General features: G+C 35.5%; 1 protein-coding gene across 7 annotated transcripts in view; it reads right to left on the bottom strand.

The window, feature by feature from the left end:
- The window catches only part of LOC106878514 (PDZ domain-containing protein 8), a 296,017-nt gene that overhangs the window by 88,259 nt on the left and 186,658 nt on the right, over window positions 1-21,100 (bottom strand). For 5 of the 7 annotated variants that reach the window (XM_089365279.1, XM_089365278.1, XM_089365280.1 and 2 more), the window contains 4 exons: window positions 20,997-21,069; window positions 17,300-17,394; window positions 15,267-15,439; window positions 12,991-13,229 (listed from right to left, as the gene is read on the bottom strand). In XM_089365279.1, the coding sequence (XP_089221405.1) occupies window positions 12,991-13,229; window positions 15,267-15,439; window positions 17,300-17,394; window positions 20,997-21,069 (580 nt within the window). The remainder of the gene's footprint in view (window positions 1-12,990; window positions 13,230-15,266; window positions 15,440-17,299; window positions 17,395-20,996; window positions 21,070-21,100) is intronic. The other 2 variants (XM_089365281.1, XM_089365284.1) reach the window with 1 other exon arrangement.

Below are 21,100 nucleotides of genomic sequence, written 5' to 3'. Positions count from 1 at the left end.
TATATATAAATAAAAATAATAATAAAGGAGTTACGACACAAAAACGTATAAATTCAAATGAACATATTTATCTTCTTCAATATATATTTCAGTATAAAGAATTCATTAAGAGACTTCTTTACACATCATTCAGGAATAAATATAACATCAGAAAAAATACATTCCGTTTAAAAACACAAACCATTCATGGCGAAAAAATTTCACAATTACAAAAACCGAACAAAATTTTCAAAGTTTTAGCAAAAAGAACGCTATTACCTACATACAATAAATATATATTTCAATATATATATATTTCGGCAAAAAGAGACCGATAGAATAAGTACTAGGCTTCCAAAGAATAAGTCCTGGGGTCGATTTGCTCGACTAAAGGCGGTGCTCCAGCATGGCCACAGTCAATATATACATATATACAATGGGCTTCTTTCAGTTTCCATCTACCAAATCCACTCACAAGGCTTTGGTCAGTCCAAGGCTATAGTAGAAGACACTTGCCCAAGGTGCCACGCAGTAGGACTGAACCCGGAACCATGTGGTTGGTAAGCAAGCTACTTACCACATAGCCACTCCTGCGCTCCAGCATGCTAATGATTCTGCCAGTTCACCACTTTAATAATAATAATAATAATCTTTTCTACTGCAAGCACGAGGCCTGAAATTTGGGGGAGGGGACTAGTCAATTAATTCAACCCCAGTGTTTGACTGGTACTTATATCACTGACCCTGAAAGGATGGAAGGCAAAATCAACCTTGGCGGATTTGAGCTCAGAACATGGCAACAAACGAAATATTACTAAGCTTTTCTCCCAGGGTGCTAACGATTCTACCAGCTCACTGCCTTAATAATAATAATAATAATAATAATATTAATAATAATAATAATAATAATCCTTTCTACTGTAAGCTCAAGGCCTGAATTTTTTTTTGGGGGGGGGGATCCAATCGATTACATTAACTCCAATGTTTCACTGGTACTTGATTTATTGAGCCCGAAAGGATGAAAGGCAAAGTCAATAGAAAGGAAGGGTTAGATTGATTATATTCACCCACCCGCCCACCCCAGTACTTGACTGGTATTTTAATTTATCAACCCTGAAAGGATGAAAGGTTAATTTGCAAATGGACAATAATAATTACACAAAATAATAATAATAATAATAATAATAACTGCAAGAATAATACTTATAATAATAACAGTGAACATAAATGATGGTAATAAGAATGAGGTTGATGGAGGTTGTGGTGGCAACAAGTGTAGATGGTAATGAAGACGATGACAAGGATGATGATGATGATGATGATGATGATGATGACGATGATAAAGATGATGATGATGATGATGACGATGATAAAGATGATGATGACAAAGATGATGATGATGATAAAGAAGAGGGGGCTAACAATAATTCTGATAATACTGACAATTTTGACTACTGCAGCGCCAACTACATTGAAGTGATTTAATAATACAACTATGGTAAAAAGTAAGGCAAGGACAGAGAGGTTCAATACCCAGTGCTTCAGTGAAACAAATACAAAAGAAGGAAAGAAAGAAAAGACAAATTGTGCATGACATCATAATTAATAAAATTACAAAGAATAATTGGGAGTTCAAAACATTAAGGCGAAGGGTCCTTCATTTGGTCATAAGGCCACCATTGAAGACTTTCTTGTCTCAGAGTATATATATATATATATATATATATATATCCCATATTTTAGAATAATACATGATAACCCTACTTGTGTGTTATGAGACAACTAGAGGGGTTGACATTAGGAAGAGTGTCCAGCTGTAAAATACCTCTAAAAGTCCCATCCAACCATGTCAGTATGGAAGAACAGATGTAGAAATGATGATAATGAACTAGGATTGTTAACCCCCAGAACATTAAACTTAACTGAACAAGATATATGATCAAACAAAAAAAAGTGACAACCATTCAGTATTATATTGGTTAAGTAGGAAGGACTACATCGTCAACATCATCATTTAATGTCCGCTTTCCATGCTAGCATGGGTTGGACGATTTGACTGAGGACTGGTGAACCAGATGGCTCCAATCTGATCTGGCAGAGTTTCTACAGCTGGATGCCCTTCCTAACGCCAACCACTCCGAGAGTGTAGTGGGTGCTTACATTATCTAAAAATAAGACTGTAATTGGAAGATTTTGATTAATGATTTTTGTAGTAGGTTGAGTGATGTAGAGGCTCATTTTCTTATTAAAAAAAAAGCGTGAAGACAGGGCACAGCAGTGCCTTGTCAGATGAATCCCATTTCATGCCTAAAGGTTTCTGAGAGTACTACTGATTCAGTGCTGTCACACTGACTTGACACTGAACAGGCATGCTGTCAGTCTTAATACCCAGTTTTGCCAGGAGAGTGGGCTGGAGTAATAAGTAAGGTGTCTTATCCAAGAGCACAATGCACCTTCTACACTAGGAACTGAGCCCACAACCTTATAATCAAATAACTGATAAAGAACCCAGTTGTCTTAACCACTAGACCAAATTAGCCTGTGTTGAATTGAGTCTTTCTCCAAGATAAGACAACACTGACTGATTTAAACATATTTTCTTTTTCACTTAATCAGAGGAGAAAGCAGAGCCTGTAGCCTTTTCAATGTCTGAGACTGGGAGGAGGAATGGAAGAAATTGTACTCAAACTGAAGACCTAACCTGAGTGGACTCAGCCACTTGTTATTGTTTCCAATGCACTGCTCTCTCACTGGTGGCGGTGGTGATGGCAGTGGTGTTGAATGAAACAGCAAATTAAATCAACAACTGAAGAACAAAAACAGTCCCTCCAATGAACTCCAGCAGTTTTTTATCTACCATCTTTCACTCACAAGGTCCTGGATAACTTGAGACCAGTAGATAGATGGAGAGTCAAACAGTGCAATCCCAGATGCCAAAGAGTGAACTCAAGCCCAAAACCATATACTTGCAAACTAAACCTCTAAACCTCAGAGTCACGTCTGTACCATAACTATAGTACCATTAGTCATTTATAATGCATTGGAACCACAGAAACGACAGAGGTCTTGAATAAATGCCTGACAAAATTTTGGTCAGTCCCTTTAAAATCTGAATATAATTCCATCAAGGTTCACTTTGCCTTCCATTCTATTAGTGTTGTTAAAATAAAACCAGTTTTTTTACTGTATCTGATGCTATTGGCTGTACTCACCAACTCGAAAGTCTGTAACTGTGTGTCAATGTGAAAAATGCTATCTCTACAGCACAACACATTTGTCTATTTAACCTTTCAGCCATTAAACTGACTATATCCAAACCAAATATTCTGCCTGTTTATGTTGAAACCACCCAGATCTGGCTTATCATACCTTCTTGCAATACCATTGTAAAAATATAGTTATATCATTTAAATATTCAGGCTACAAGATAATGCATAACTCAAAACAATTTGAACAAATAAGCATTTGATAGAGTAATCTAAACACTGAAGAGTGAATCTCATTTCACCCTTTAGCATTTAAACCGACCATATCTGAGCCAAATATTGTACCTGTTTTCTTTTCAAATCAGCCAGGTCTGGCCTCTCACATCTACCCAACGAAGTCTAATAATAATAATAATAATAATAATAATAATAATAATAAATGCCCTGATGCAGTACCAGGCAGTTGCTCTCATGGCTTCTGATCTTAACTTATAGGAAATGTTATCATGTACATTGTTTGTCTTGGTATAAAAGATGGGCTACAGCAAATATTCTGCTCAATACCACAGATTTGCTTGTCAGTTGCTTGACCTTAACCAGTTGAGCATGTCCCTTGGTGGCTGACGATATGTGCATCTCTGATCGTGAGCAGAAGTAGTTGGGGAGCATCATAGCCATGTGTTGAGAGGAATCCTTTGGGGTTCGGATAATTCATCTTTGGAAACATGGGTGTTTTGCTCAACATCCTTAAACAAACCTTTTTCAGGGACCTTTTGAGCGGGATGGGCTACTCGACCTGAAGAAAATTCTAACTGGGCCCCACCTGCGAGGTCATGCGCTGTTTATCTTGATATGATATCACCATGTCGCGCACATATGGTTGTGATGCATGTGCCTGGTGTACCCTTATCTGACGGGTATAATGGGTTTCATATATTTTATCCCAGTGTCACTTTGATGGCATGCACTGCTCTCTCACTCGATAATAATAATAATAATAATAATAATAATAATAATAATAATAAACAATCACACCATTGAAATCTTGAAGCTACAAGATGATGCATGATTAATTCAAACCATTGTGAATAAAAAAGCATTACTTTTGACAGAGTAATCTGTATGCTAAAGGGTTAAACTGAATCAGATTTAAATGGCAATAAGAAGGCATCTTTGGTTATTGGAAACAATAACAAGAATATAGGAAGCACATTGACAGAGTCATTAGAGCAACAGGTAAACTGCCTTGTGATATTTGTTGTTATTCTTTGTGTTCTCAGTTCAAATCCCAACAGAGTCAACTCTGCCTTCATCCTCTTGAGGTCAATAAAACGAAGTACCAATCCAAGGCAGTTTATTAGTGGATCTTAAAGAATGTTGGGACAGATGCCTTGTGGTATTTGTTCTAGTTCTTTGCAATCAATGTGCAAATCCTACCATGGCCTTCTTGGAGACTGACTGAATCTATCATCCAACTTAACACTACCACCTTGAGTGCCTTTAGCAAAGTCCACTCTGCTGCAAGTATTCAGACTGGGTCAGGAATGCCTTCTTACCCCAACTTCTTTCCACTAATCTTGAAGGCCTTGCAAAGGGTCATAAGCACTACCTTCCCTCTTGACTAAAAGATTAAAAATCAAAAAGGCCAGCATCATATCATTTCTGAGGCATAATTATTAAAATGAACATTTTTCATGCTATTAAACATATCTTCAGAGGTTATATTTACAAATTTAAATTTTCACTAATTTTGATTGATATCCTATCATTTTCATCAAGTATTGTGTCTTTTTTTTTTAGATATAGATGGATAAGGCTGACAGCATTCAGGAAATTTGCAATACATACGTAACAGAAGAATACTAGTGAAAATAATTACCACACTTCACAGATCTTTCCTTAATTTAAACCTTCTCAAGAAAAATAGGAACAGATGGTCTAAATTATAACTTTAATACAGCGGAAAAGGTCTTATAAACATGTAACCCAAAGGTTAGAACATCAAACACACTGAGCAAAAAAAAAAAAAAAAAAAGAGATAATACCAAAATTAAGAATCGATAATCACTGTCCCTTATGTATTGAAAATTCTCTGAATTTTCCCAGCCAGACTCTTGTATAAAGATAAGAGTCATTGCAGAATTTGAGTTTAAGTTGTATTTTGTATTTAAGAGTGAGACTGTGCAGGAATGGTCGAGCATATATGGTGCAAGAAAGAAATCATAAACAACTGTGGAATGATAATGCCATTACAAAGACAGATACAGAAGAAATTCAGAAAAATCCAAGAAACAATTGCAGAGAACATGTGAGACTGTGATTATAATGAAATATAGCTGCCATTATCGAGAGATGAATTTAAACAAAATCAAAATTGGAAAGATAAATACATATGCTCTGGATAAGAATGTTACAACCAATTGTTTAAAAAGACTCTTAGAATGTACCAAGCTTGGACAATGTACATATCATAAATCAGTGATTATCTTAGGCAAATGGTGCATTGCAATGCATAATTTAATCAATGCTATTGTTGTTAATGAAGTGGGAATAATTATGAAAGTTCTCATTTAAAATTCATATGGAAGTAGGGTTTTATCAGTGACCAGAGTCACTGGAGTATAACAAAACTCTTGATACTTGGTATAAATCCAGCTTGGACAATGTGCATATCTTAAACCAGTGATTATCTTAAACAAACGGTGCACCACATTCCATTATTTAATCACCTATCTCTATCTTTCTGTTATTCTTTAACCTCTCAACTGGCACAATGCTACCTACCTCAATACAACTACCTCTTCTCAGCTGAAGGGGTCTTTCACTGGCAAGCTACCGGGTGACACCACTGGTGCTGGTGCCATGTTAAGAGCTAGTACACTCCGTGAAGTGGCTGGCAATAGGAAGGGTATCCTGCCATAGAAACTATACCAAAGCAGACAACAGGGCCTGCAACAGTTCTCTGGTTTGCCAGTTCCTGTCAAACCATCCGACTCATGCCAGCATGGAAAATGGACATTAAAAACTGATGATGATGAGCAGAAGAGTTGCATTGGTTCCCAGATTACAGAAAGGTGGAAACATTTTTTTTTTTTTGACACTGCTGAAAAACTGATAGTAATAGTTTGTGGGTGTGTGTGTATTCTAAAATGGCTCTTCCATAATGTAGCCGTTTCTGTTTCAATACACAGTCTCAGATCAAGAAATTTTTCACAAACAAGTACAAGTCCAAAAACTGAGAGTGCTATACATAGAAGAGTTATAACAGTGCCATCTACAAAATGTAATAAAAAAAAAAGAAAAAGGCTAAGGGTGCCCACTACAAAACGAGCATGAGAACAACTACAAATCATGAGACAAGGAAAAGTGGAATATAAAGATAATTATTAAAAGGTACACATACTATGAAGTTAAAAGTTTAGTTGGATAAAATGTGAAACATAACTATTTACTTACAGACTTCAACAGATGGAAATGAAAATAGATGACAGAGAAAACTGAAGTGAAACTTTAAAAATGGTGAAATAAAAAAAAAAAAAGGTTACATGTATACATAGAAAAGTGAAAAAGAAAGCAAAAATGGAAAGAAAGAAACGATGAAATTTAAAAGATATGAAGGAGATGGATGTTTAAGAAAAAGAAAGAACGGTGACAAGAATGAAATGGAAAAGATGAAATATTGGAATTGGTAAATGATATGAGAAAAAAGTTAAAAACAAAAAGAGAATTAAATATGACAAGAATGGAATGAAAATAAAAAGATAGATTAGTAAGATTAAAATATTTCATTTACATATTTGGTTTCAAAGATTCTTGATGTGAACTCATGTCAAAACAAATTTTATTGTATCTCAAGAGGCTCATTATGCTAATAATAAACACATGCACTGGTTCTATTTCACTTCTTATATCATTATTATTATTATTAGTTCTTTTACATTTAACCAATTAACTCTTTGGTTAATTGATCAATCACCTCAGTAGATAGACAGACCTGAAGCAGAGAGGGTATGTTATTGGTGAGATCAAGAGTGGTGATGAAAAGATGCTGGTGAACGTAACTGATTCACTAACTGACCAAATAATTAATCAAACGATCAATTAGTTAACCAATTGACTAATAATAATTCTCTCTAATTTCGAAACAAGGCCAGCAATTTCGAGGGGATGGAAAAGTCTATTACATCATCCCTAAAGCACAACTGGTACTTATTTTATCAACCCTGAAATGATGAAAAGTAAAGTCGACCTCAGGAACATTTGAACTCAGAAAAAATTCCCTAAACAATTTTGTCCATTGTCGTAAATAAAAGAGAAACTAGCAGAAAAGGGTCACAAGATGAATTTTTCAAGCCAAACCAATTAGCAGGAAACCTAGTGGCAGACTAATATCCACAGTCTCAGTTGATCATACTTGGTAATCCAGCCAGGTGTAATGATGGTTGCTTCTGGTTGGATCAAATGGTGGATAAACCAGAGGATTCTTCCCCTATGATCCTTCCAGGAATAGTGGGCAGAGAAGCTGAATGGGTGGCTGGAAATAGATCCAGTACGTGTCATTATTTCTAGCATAATGATCCTCATGAGGTACAATAAGATAAAAACCTAAGACACCAAATTTTGAAGTACAATACAGAGACAGTTTATTACAAAATGAAAAGAGAAAACAAAACACAATTCAAAGCACAGAGGGGCCAACAACATTGACTGGAAGCAGACACACATTGGTAAATGCAATGGAAGCACATCGAATATAAAATGTTTTGGTCTCTAAAATTTAAATACTGAAATTCTATTAACGTTACTGAACTCTTATGTGTATGTAAATATATATATATACACACATATTTGCACACACATCTATCCACACATATAAGTTATTCATGTGTACATAGTCTATGTGTACAGGTGTACATATGCATGTATGTGTGTATGTATGTGTGTATGTATGTATGTATGTATGTATGTATGTATGTATGCATGTATGTATGTATGTACATACGTATGTATGTATGTATGTATATATGTATGTAAAGAAATGTAACCAAGTGGTCAGGGTGTGTAATCATTATTGCAAGATCAAGGCTTCAATTCCCAGATCAAAAATGTGTTGTGTTTCTTGAGCAAAAACACTTCATTTCATGTTACTGTAGTTCATTCAGTTGTAAATGGGTAAACTGCAATGGATTAGCATTCTATTCAGGAGAAATGTTAGCCTACCTGCCTAGCCAGCAGGGTGACATCATTTGAAAGCTACAACAATGTGAGGAAGCACATTGTGTCTAGTGGTGTATAGCATCCAATAGCTTGGTTACTACAATAATATATATATATATATATGTGTGTGGGGAAGTCAAAAATTATCTACACTTTTGCCATAGCACATCTTTATTACTGCCACACTGCCTTCTGTGCATGCGTGTTTAGAATTGGTAGTATTTTGGTCATGTGATCAAAGTTCGAAGCTGGTTGCTACATTTTTCTTTCTGGTTTTACAGTGTAAGCATGGCCACTCTACTAGCAATGTGCACCACAGAAGAACAAGGAACAGTGATCAGATTTCTATGGTCGAAAGGTGAAATTCCTCGGAGGCTTTTAGCACAATACGGGGACAGTGCACTACCACACAAAAATGAGTATGAGTGGACTGAGATGTTTAAAAGTGGCCGGACAAACGTGATGTACGAAGAGGGAGCAGGACATCCGTCAACCTCCACCACTGACAAGAAGATTCAACAAGCTCAAAAGATGGTATTAGTGAACTGGCAAGTTATCATTGATGAGGTAGCTTGATCTCTGCAGGTTCTGCCTATCAAATTATCCATGATGAGATCAGCTTCCATAAAGTCAGTGCAAGATGGGTGCCAAGTGAGCTTAATGCAAAGCACAAATGTCTTGAGGCCTGCTGTTTACTCAATCACTACAACAATGAGGGTGAGGAATTTTTGAGACAGAATCCAAGAGAGAGTATGGAGTGGAAACATCCTGGCTCACCAGCAACAAAGAAATTCAAGACTCAGTCTGCAGGAAAGGTGATACTAACCCTTTTTTTTGAGGACTCTAAAGAGCCTATACTGGAAGACATCCGAGGAAAGGGGTGTATGATCAACGGTGCAAGATACAATGCTTTGCTGGCCAATAGACTGAAGCCAGCAATTTGCACCAAATGCTGAAGCCTGTTGTCTTAAAAAGTTGCATAACAATGCATGCCCACACATGGCCACCCAGACCGTTGAAACCATTAACCAATTGGGTTATGAGGTGCTCAACACCCTGTTTACAGTTCATCTTGCTCCTTCCGATTATCATAGCTTTGGACCACTCAAAGATGGTTTATGAGGTTGTTGATTTCCTACAGATGAAGATGCGAAGGAAGCAGTGCATAAATGGTTGCACAATCAACAGCAAACTTCCTTCTTGGAGGGAATAAGCAAGCTTGTGGACCACTGGACTAAGTGCATCGAAAAGGAAGGAGACTATATAGAAAAATGATGTACTTGTTTATCCCCTGCTTTTGTGTAAATACATTAAAAAAACAAAAGTGCATATAATTTTTGACTCTCCCCTCATATGTATGCATGTATGTATGTATTTCTATGTGTAAGTAGAACTCATCTAAAATTTAAACACCCTACCAAATCTCAATGCCTAATTCTTATCCTACTTTCAGCATCTTTTGAAATGTTTTCTTGAATTTTTCCTAATCACTTAGCTTTCTTATTATTCTAATCCTCCTGCCAACCACAAAATCCCAGGCAAAAGATTTCACTATGTCAATGATAGCAAAACAGAGTTATTGTGTTTTTTTATTTATCATTTACAAACAACTTTAGCTGCTATTATTTCACTAAGTATATGATATATGTGGTTCTACATTCTGAAAGTGCATGGCTCAGTGGTTAGAGTGTCAGGCTTACAATCATCAGGTAGTGAGTTTGATTCCTGGACAGGGCTGTGTATTGCATTTTTGAGCAAGACACTTTAATTCATGTTGCTCCAGTTAACTCAGCTGTAGAAATGAGTTGCGACGTCACTGGTGCCAAGCTATATTGGCCTTTGCCTTTCCCTTGGATAACGTCCGTGGCATGGAGAGGGGAGGCTGGTATGCATGGGTGACTGTTGCTCTTCCATAAACAACTTAGCCCAAATTTGTACCTCGGAGGGTAACTTTCTATATATATATATATATATATATATATATAATTTATATAAGGGCATTACTATACAATAACGCCTCATGCTAAGAGGGACTCTGTAATTCAAAATGCTCGCCTCTTTCATGGATATATAGGGATGAACAATCGCCAATGTACTATGCTGAATACATGGAGTGTTCGTCAGGGTATGTTGATTTTTGTTTATTTTTATGCATCTTGACCATACGTGTACTGATGAATAAAAGATGCAGATTACTGCGTTGATTATGAAACCATTGGTTTACCGTTGAGTTAAAAGTTTTTAGGAGGTTAGCTTTGAGAGTTGCATTCCCTCATGATCAGTAAAAATGTGCTTATTTTGGTAGTTTTGACTTATGGAGTCACTCTTAGCATGAGGCATTATTGTATAGTAATGCCCTTATATAAATTAAATTATATATATTTATGGGAAAAAAATGATGGGTTTTTTTTTCCCTTGTGAGGTTTTTTCACGCTAACTACTTGATAAATTCTTATAAAGCCTTTATCCTATTATTGAATTATATATCATCATCATCATCATCGTTTAACGTCCACTTTCCATGCTGGCATGGGTTGGACGATTTGACTGAGGACTGGTGAAACCGGATGGCAACACCAGGCTCCAATCTAATTTGGCAGGGTTTCTACAGCTGGATGCCCTTCCTAACGCCAACCACTCCGAGAGTGTAGTGGATGCTTTTACGTGTCACCTGCACGAGGGCCAGTCAGGCGGTACTGGCAACGGCCACACTCAAAATGGTGTCATATATATATATATGCAATTCTATGGTCATTCATAACCAAAGGGAGTCCTCACCCTTTTACATTCTGATATAAAACTTAAATTAATTTCTATATATCTTAGCTCAAATTCACTTTCTATCCCTATCTATCCGTCTCTGCCCATCCACCCACCCATGTTGGTGTTTCATGAGTGTTTCAGAGTGGGAAGGATTAGAAGCAGTAATAGATTAAGCTACTTTTCAAGACTTAACACTAATTTTTTTTTAAATTTGAACTCCTTGTTATATAGAAATTTAAATTTATAATTGTTGCCAACCTACAAGAAACTCAATGTGTGTGTGTGTGTGTGTATACATATATATATATATATATACATATATATATATATATATATATATATATATATATATATATAGTTAATTTTTTCAATTCTTAGGCTAGTTGGTACATAATTGAATCTATTCACTGCTGTACTATTCTGACTTAGCATGTTGGGACACTAGAGTTGAATCCATGATGTATAAAGATGGAACTGAGTGCACGCATGTTTACTTTATGTCCTTGGTATGTATTTCAGTTTCATAATAATGCATTTTTTCCCACTGGCCTTACTGACGAACTACAGATGGCAGATTGGTTAATTGATTTATCAAGTCATTAATAGCAAAACTCATGAGTATAAGGTTTACTGAATTCATTCTAGTGCCCACATGCAATGTACCTTAGTAATTTTACTTCATGGTTTGGGTTGTGACTGCCCTTTCTAGCATTAAGTCCTATCAATGTCTTCTCTTCGTGTATTTATACACTCTGGTAAACAAATTATATATATATATATATATATATATATATGTAAAAATATGTGACACTTATCCGGTAGCCATGATAAAACTCCGAGTTTCAGATGGGGTGGGAGCCCACGCCAACATCTCTTCAGTTATCCGGCCAATTGAAAGTTCCTGTGAAAAATGACTGTTAAACAAAGGTGTCCAAAACACGGAGTTTTATCATGGCTACCGAATAAGTGTCACATATTTTTACAGATAAATTCCTCTATTTACATAATATCGAGGTCTCTTTCTTTCTTTTGTAGTCCTTCCTATCAATATATATATATATATATATATATATATATATATATATATATCGTTTAACGTCCGCTTTCCATGCTATATATATATATATATAATCCCTGTTTTTTAATGCCTACTTTTCAGTACTTGCATGGTTCAGACAAGAATATGTTAGGGCAAAGGTTTTCTACAGCCAGATACCTTTTATGTAGCCAATCCCCACTTGTTTGCAAGCGAGGTAATAATCTGTGAGTCTATCAAACAACAAGCAGCCCTGACATGTTTATGCAGAGAACTGGAAACAAACAATGTTGTATGAATCAGTCTTTTGTTTACAAAGACCACGTAACATGTCAAGAAAATCCGAGGCTAACTCAAGTCAGTCGATAGCTCAGTCTGAACATTGATTCTCAAAGCCAACAGAAAATATGTAGAAGAACTTTTAATTCTCCAAAACAAAACTGAGCTGAGCTGGCATGAACTCAGGGTTTAATTATACTAGCCTTCAAGAACATCTCATTATGCCCCATTCACAATTCAAATGATTTCATTAACAATTTTATTTTTTTTATTCATCACCAACCCTATTTTTTTTTTTATTCTAACTTCCATTTTAAAAAAATCTCTAAGATTAAAACATTGAGATATTAAAATTATTTTTCATACTTATTCTTTTGTTGTTACTGAACTGACTAAATTTCCTATATGATAATGCTTCTATATACGTTATGATGATTATTTTAAAACCTACTAAATTCTCACTATGTATTGTGTTTTCTTTTTGTTTTTTTTTAATTTCAGTGAATATACCTTAACAATAACTTCATGGGGTTGCAGTGTAGGGGAGGCATTCTGGGTGAGGAGCACCTGCAACGATGTTGAAGAACGTGTTCGTGGCAGACCAGCTGCTGTGGCATGAAGTTTACTAGGATCGGCATCGACAGAAGACTGCGTCTCAGGAAGGGATTTTTTCCGTCGCATCTTGGGGCTGTGGTTTGGTGCCATCAGACACTTATGTTCAGGAGGTGGACTTGTTCTGCTGTTTCTGCCTGTAAAATATAAATTTTAAAAATGTATAAGTTTTATTAAAGATTCAATTTTTTTTTTTTTTTTTCAGATTATTATCTTTATAATTAGAATGAATACTGCAACAAGTCTCCTTTTTTACTTCTGTATTCTACAGATAACACTGTATCAAAATTTAAATCCTTTTATTTTTTTTATCTTTGGTCAGAGAATGTTATTTCCTATTTGCTCTTATCTAGAAATCAAAGGAAATGACTGCTATTCCCTTCAAACTTTGTTTTTGTGATACTTGAGCATGTCCCTTAACAGCTGACAATATGTGCATCTCTGATAACGAGCAGGTGTAGTGGGGGAGCATCATAGCCAGTATTGAGAAGGATTCTTTGGTGGGTTTCAAGAAATGTAACAAAAGCAAAGTTTGAAGGAAATATTAACTATTTTTCATACTTTCTATGGATAAGCATATAGGAAATAACACTTGCTACTCTAGGACAAAAATTGTGTTACACAGTGTAAGCAATCCTGTATTCTTGAACCTTTTTCTCATTCCATACATACATTGGTTTGGTTGTTCCTTTTTCACATTTTGGAGAGGTGGGGTTTGCTTCAGAAACACCTCCATTTACAAGTTCTACTTTGTAACAAAACCCAGAGTGTCTACAAATCTGTGATTATTTTGCAGACTGCCTTTCTAGTTGTGGTGTGGTCATAAACTATGGATGCTCCAATATTCAGAGTCATAAAATGGAGTCATTTTTGTTCCTCAATACTTCTCTCACCAGCAACTAAAAGTATTACTTCTCCAAATTATCTCCCCTTTCCTCCCTATTTTGGAATCTCTACAAATGAAATTTTGTCTTCAATTCAGTGTTAAAAGATGATGGTTTAAATATTTCTGTTCATGGATTCAGTTTCTGATATGAGACATTTACATTAACCAAGGATGATAATTGGGTAGATATGATAAACAACTAGGGTTCATACGGACCCTGGTAGTCCATATAAGATTTTATGGGAGTCTACAGATGCAAAATAGTAAATTGGGGGCCCGCAGTAATTTTTCAGGGTCTATGAAAACTTTGTGCTTCAGACCAGTAAAGTTTATCTGCAATAAATTGGATACACATCTACAAAATACAAACTGTTTTAACAATTTTTTATACCATTCCTAATGATATTAGATTATAAAAATGTAATAGGATCTTTTAAACATCAAAAGGTTATGGGGGATCCACCCAAGTAAAATATGAATTAAATGAGTCCATAAGTAAAAAATGGTTTGAGAACCCCTAATCTACAGCATATAATGGCATGAGTTGTAGGAAATGACAACAAATAGGTTATTTGTGTCTTAAAGATATGATACACGTTGGATTATGCATTTATATTCAGTATTAAACCCATGGCCTTCAATAGACAAATCCCATGCAAGGTAGAAGATAAAGTGTTGCAACAGAAGAATGAAGAGACAGAAATTCTGCATTTCAGAAATGCAAAATGTGCTGCACAGAGATCTAAGATTCCTTGGAACTGTTTGAATCTATTTTGGTTAATTCCTGGATTTTAAATATGGTAGCCCAATACACCCAAGGAACATCTTCAGGTATCAAAATGGGTAAATAACAATAACAGCAATAACACAAAAAAATAATAAATAAACAAATAAATAAATGGTAAATTGTGTGGAATATGAAGGAGTCTCTATGCAGTCACTCAACCTGCTAAAAGTAGCTGCAATATCTCCCTCAAATCAGACCCTACAATCTTAAAAAGGAAATAACATGATGGAAAAAGTCGCTGTGAACACACTAAAAAATGGGATAGTCACAACTGGAATGCATTTGATCATAAGATCAAGTGGATCAAGGCTGACCAGGGGTTAAAGAACAAAAACAATAAGTCTTCACTAGTTGCTAATTTCCAGCACAGATCCTCAGTCAAAGTAATTAAGCATTTTTTTTTTAATATAATTTTTTTAAATTTACATTTATCATTAAAAAATGATAATTTAAAGGAGAAATAAATAATTCTATTTTTTTTAAAACTAAATTGAAAATTACCCAGATTTTTCTTTCCAGTTGGTGCAGAATCTTTTCGGAATTTACTCAGTAAACCACCAGTTCTTGATGGAATGTCTTTTTCATCTTGGACTTTGTTTTTCTGATTCTCAGATTGTTGTGTTGTCATTGGTTTCCAGGGTTCATCAGGAATGGCTCTGTTTCTTGGCCCCTCTCTGAATGAAACAAAATATAAGAATATATATCGTTTAACATCCGTTTTCATGCTAGCATGGGTTATATATATATATATATATATATATATATGTATATATATATATATATATATATATAAAGGCGTAGGAGTGGCTGTGTGGTAAGTAGCCTGCTTACCAACCACATGGCTCCAGGTTCAGTCCCACTGTGTGGCACTTGGGCAAATGTCTTCTACTAAAGCATCAGGCCAACCAAAGCCTTGCAAGTGGATTTGGTAGGTGGAAACTGAAAGAAGCCTGTTGTATATATGTGTGTATAAATAAATATATATATATATATATATATATATATATATATATATATGTATATATGTGTGTGTATGTTTGTGTGTCTGTGTTTAACAACCAATGCTGGTGTATTTACGTCCCCGTAACTTAGCAGTTCGGCAAAAGGAACTGATAGAATAAGTACTAAGCTTACAAAGAACAAGTCCTGGGGTCAATTTGCTCAACTAAAGGCAATGCTCCAGCATGGCTATAGTCAAATGACTGAAACAAGTAAAAAGAAAATATATATATATATATATCTCATTTAACATCCATTTCTCATGCTGGATGTTTGGCAGAAGCTGGAAGGTAGAGAATTGTGCCCAGCTTTGTCTACTGTGTGTGTGTGTGTGTGTGTGTGTGTGTGTGTGTGTGTTTACTTCCAATTTTCAATATTAGCAAGGATTAGAGATTTATATTATTGGAGCAGTGTTTTACAACAGGGTTCCCCCACATCATTAACCCTGATCTGTTTATCAAATAAAGGATTTCTTCTTCCTCACATTTTTGAAAGCACAAACCCAGTGAATGGTTAGTTGAGAGAGGGGAGACGACATTATCGTGGTCACTGCTTGTAAACTCAACAATTTTCGAAGACGCACAAATGAAAACAAAAAACATAGAAAAATATATGCACATGTGATGAGCCTCTTTTAGCTTTTATCTATGAAATTCACTCTCAAGGATTTGGTTTGTTAAGGGCTTAAGTAGAAGAGACTTGCCCTCGGTACTACTACACAGCAGAATTTAAAGTGAAAACATATGACTAGGAATCAATCTTAACTACGTAGCCAAATATACTGAACATGGCTAGATTCTACATGTTAAAGGGCCAAGAAAGGGATGGAGAACTCTGTAGCTGTTTTTCTTCTTTCAGAAATTTGGAAGTCAGGGTTAAGTGACAAGAAACAGTGGTAAGAAAGGTGGTAATCTGGCAGAAACGTTACCCCGCCGGGCGAAATGCTTAGCGGTATTTCGTCTGCCGTTATGTTCCGAGTTCAAATTCCGCCAAGGTTGACTTTGCCTTTCATCGTTTTGGGGTCGATTAAATAAGTACCAGTTACGTACTGGGGTCGATACAATCGACTTAATCCGTTTGTCTGTCTTTGTTTGTCCCTTCTGTGTGTAGCCCCTTGTGGGCAGTAAATAAATAAGAAACAGTGGTAAGAAACCTTCAAAAAGGCAAAACTTATCAGTTTGATCTTGAATACAAGTCGGTTGTAAGCTCTATGATTTAACCGCAGGAAAGTGTTTCACAGGCAGACTAAATTATATGCTTATCAAGCATGTGGTATATGACTTAATATACATGTTTGTTATTTCCTCAGTAAATCTCATATTTATGAAACTTTTTTGCCATTTAATAAATTAACAATGAATAATCTCTAATGCTCTTTTATTTCTCCTTTTTTTACTAGTATGGTTTTCATTTCAAGGTGTTGTTATTTAGGCATGGCCTGGACCAGAAATGGCCAAAAATTGAGCCAGGTTATCTAAGCTGTTGATTTAATTTCTTTCAAAATTATTGTGTAAAACATTAAAATGTTTACCTACCGTGTGCACAATGTTTTCTCTTGGCACTTGTCTGTACATTTCTTGTGTACAATCATTCCACAAACATTACATTTAAACCCTCTTCCCATCCATATCTGCAAAAATATTAACAAAAGAAACAAATTACAAGAAGAGCAAAATAAATAAAGATAAAAAATAGTAATAATCATAAAAAAATTTTTTTTAAATAGGTGCAAGAATTGCTCTGTAGTTAAGATGTTCACTTTGCAACCACATGGTTTCAAGTTCAGCCCCACTGTGCAGCACTTTGAGCAAGTGCCTTCTGCTATAGTCCTGGGTCATTCAATGCCTTATGAGTGGATTTGGTAGACAGAAGCTGTGTGAAAGCCTGGAAGCCAGGTCGAGCCATTGCTTCAGTACATTGAGAGGTTACAGTTCTAGTGCTACAGACATATTAGAATGTGACAGGAAAGAATCACAAGACAAATTCTTCAGGCTGAGCCAACCAGCAGGAGACTTTGGAGTAGACTAAAAATAAGATGGTTAAATAATAATCCATAGTCTCAGTTGGTCAAGCTTGAGAATCCAACAGGAAAGTCTCATCATGGTTGCTTTTGATAGAATACTTTGGAGAAGATGCTTGACGACTCTCCGCCCATGAACCTCCCAGGAATAGTGAGCAGAGAAGATGGATGGATGGATAGATGTGTGTGTGTGTGTGTGTGTGTGTGTGTGTGTGAGACCCCTTTCCCCTACTGCTTGACAGCCAGTGTTAGTTTGTTTACATCCCTCTAACTTAGTGGTTTGGCAAAAGAGGCTGACAGAATACCATACTTAAATAAGTACTTCACTTAATTTCCATAAGATACCATAAGAGGCAACTCACATAATTTAAGAACCAACTAAAAAAACAAAGAAGTGTCCACATGACCAGTCAACCGACTACAAACAGTTTCAAGTTTGTGGAGTGGTCTGTAATATGGTTTGTAAAATGAACATTACTGTTTATGATGAGTGGGATGGACAATGTCTCTGAAAGTGTGATCAACATTACTAACTGTAGTGGGGTGATTATTGCAATTAGTGAAATGGACCTTATAATCTGTAATTAGTGAAATGGATCTACATCATGGTCAACTGCAGTTAATGGGTAGATATCACAATTTGAAATTGATGGGATGGATTGGACAGACTAGAATGTAGGACAGACATCAAAGGCTGTAGTTTGTGCAGTAGACGTCACAATCTATAGTTTTCAGAGAGAGATATTATAGGGTGTAGTTTGTGGAGAGATATCACAATCTATAGTTTGTTGGGTAGATAATCACAATGCATAGTTTGTGGGGTAGATATCACAGACTGTAGTTTGCAGGGGAGTTATCACAATCTATAGTTTGTGGGATAGGTATCACAGTGGATATGATTGTGGAAATCATATCACACTGTATAATTAGCAGACAAGTCTGATTTTAATGGGAGATGAATGGTGAACATCACAGACAACAGTTGGAGGATGGAGGGAATTACAATTTGTAATTAGTTATGTGAATTGTAATTATTTATGTGGCTTGCAGGTGAGCAAGAAATATAGAAAGAGAAAAAAGAAAGGTATAAAAAAGAAAGGTAAAAAAAAAATATTAAAAAATTTTTAACAATAATATAGAAAATTTTTTTAACAATAACAGATTTTTTAAATATTTACAAAAAATACAGAAAAAAGAAACAGAAAATTAAAAATTAAATAACTTTTTTTTTTCCTCTTAAACATTGCTTATTGAAAAAAATGAAAATAAAAGTATGTATGTGTATAGTGTACTTTTTTTTAAAGCTAACTCTACAGATATTCTACAGACATTAGAGCCAGTACAGATTTGTTATGACATTTTGTATATGAATACATCTATGTAAACAATGCAATCGAAGATAGAAAAATAATAGGTGTATATATGCATATTTCAAGAGTTATTGCTCCTTCATCAGTATCACATCCAACTCATTAACCATCCATGAACACATTGCTTAAACAGACACCAAATTTAACAGTGTAACACAATTGAATATACCAATTTTACATATTAAACACAGTCTTGGAAACTGGTTCATACATATTAATTGCTGGTAGGGACACTGTATTTCTTTTTGTGACCATAATATTCTACAAAGTATATTAAAGGCAAAACTTCTACAAAGTATATTACAAGTCAAAACTGTACCCCTCCTGTGTTAGCAGTGCTATCGACTTTTAAAGTTATCTCTACAGCACTGATTTGTTGTGACATTTTATATACATCTATGTAAACAATGGGATCACTGATAGAAAAATAGTTAATGGATATATATGCATATTTCAGAAGTTATTGCTCCATCGTCAGTATCACATCCACAAACGCATAGTTTAAATAGCCACTAAATTTAGTGATGTAACACAATTGGATATACCAATTTTACATATTAAACACATTCCTGGAAACTGGTACATACATATTAGTTGGTGACAGGGACACAGTATTTTGCTTAGCAACCATAACATTCTAAAAAGTGTACTAAAGGCTTATAAATCAATACTGTGTCCCACCTGTGTTAGCGCAGTATTGACTTAAAAGCTTCTAATGTACTTGATAGTATATTATGGCTGTATAATGAAATAGTGAAGGTGCATGGCTCACTGGTTAGAGTGTCAAGCTTACGATCGTGAGGTTGTTAGTTTGAATCCCAGACTGGGCTGTATGTTGTGTTCTTGAGCAAGACACTTTATTTCACGTTGCTCCAGTTCACTCAGCTGTAGAAATGAGTTGCGACGTCACAGGTGCCAAGCTGTATCGGCCTTTGCCTTTCCCTTGGGTGACACTGATGGCATGGAGAGGGGAGGCCAGTATACATGGGCGACCGCTGGTTTTCCATAAACAACCTTGCCCAGACTTGTGCCTGGGAGGGTAACTTTCTAGGTGCAATCCCATGGTCATTCATGACCGAAGTGGGTCTCAGCATAATGAAATATGATGTCCTACCAGCAATAAATATAATGTAATCTTTTGTTATAGGTAGGATCAATGAAAAAGCTCTCCATCCAATAAACGATAACTATCATTTTGAGCCTGAAAGATTGTAGGATAATACACAGTACATTAATTAGATGAACTACACAAACTCATCCAATTAATGTACCACCAGCATATGAAACTTATGGTGGCACTCTGTCAGTTACAATGATGAGGGTCCCAGTTTATCTGATCAACAGGATAGCATGTGAAATTAACATGCAAGTGGCTAAGTACTCCACAAACATGTGTACCCTTAACATAGTTCTTAGGGAGATTCAGTGTGACACAGATTATGACAAGGCTGGGCCTTTGAAATATAGGTTCTACTCATTTTTACCAGCTGGGTGGATTGGAGTAATGTGAAATAAAGAGTCTTGCTCAAGGACACAATACACCACCAGGAACTGAACTCATGAACTTACAATCATGAGCCAAATACCTTCACCACTAAGCCATGCACCTTCACAGAACATATGGCAGCTCACATTAAAATCCTGTGTTTATTTGGATGATATATAAGAAAAGGAGGAAGAAATTATATAAGGAAAACAAAACAAATAAAGAAGAAAGAGTAATAAAAAAAAATTAAAGATAATGAGCTATAAAAGACAGGATGGTCACGACTGGAATGCAATGGTGAAAATAAATAAATAAATGAAATTTGAAGAGAGAGGAAAAAAGAGATGTGGACTTACCTTTCTTGCACAGAAGACACAACAGTAGGAAGCAGATTGGTATGGTGTACAGTTGACAACAAATTTGTGGTTTCTATTGAAATTCCAGATTTTGAAAAAAGATA

This window comes from Octopus bimaculoides, chromosome Z (genome assembly GCF_046866305.1).
Source record: "Octopus bimaculoides isolate indiv1 chromosome Z, ASM4686630v1, whole genome shotgun sequence".
NCBI lineage: Eukaryota > Metazoa > Mollusca > Cephalopoda > Octopoda > Octopodidae > Octopus > Octopus bimaculoides.
The sequence above is the reverse complement of the archived record's forward strand: the minus strand, read 5'-3'. Positions and strand labels throughout refer to the sequence as shown.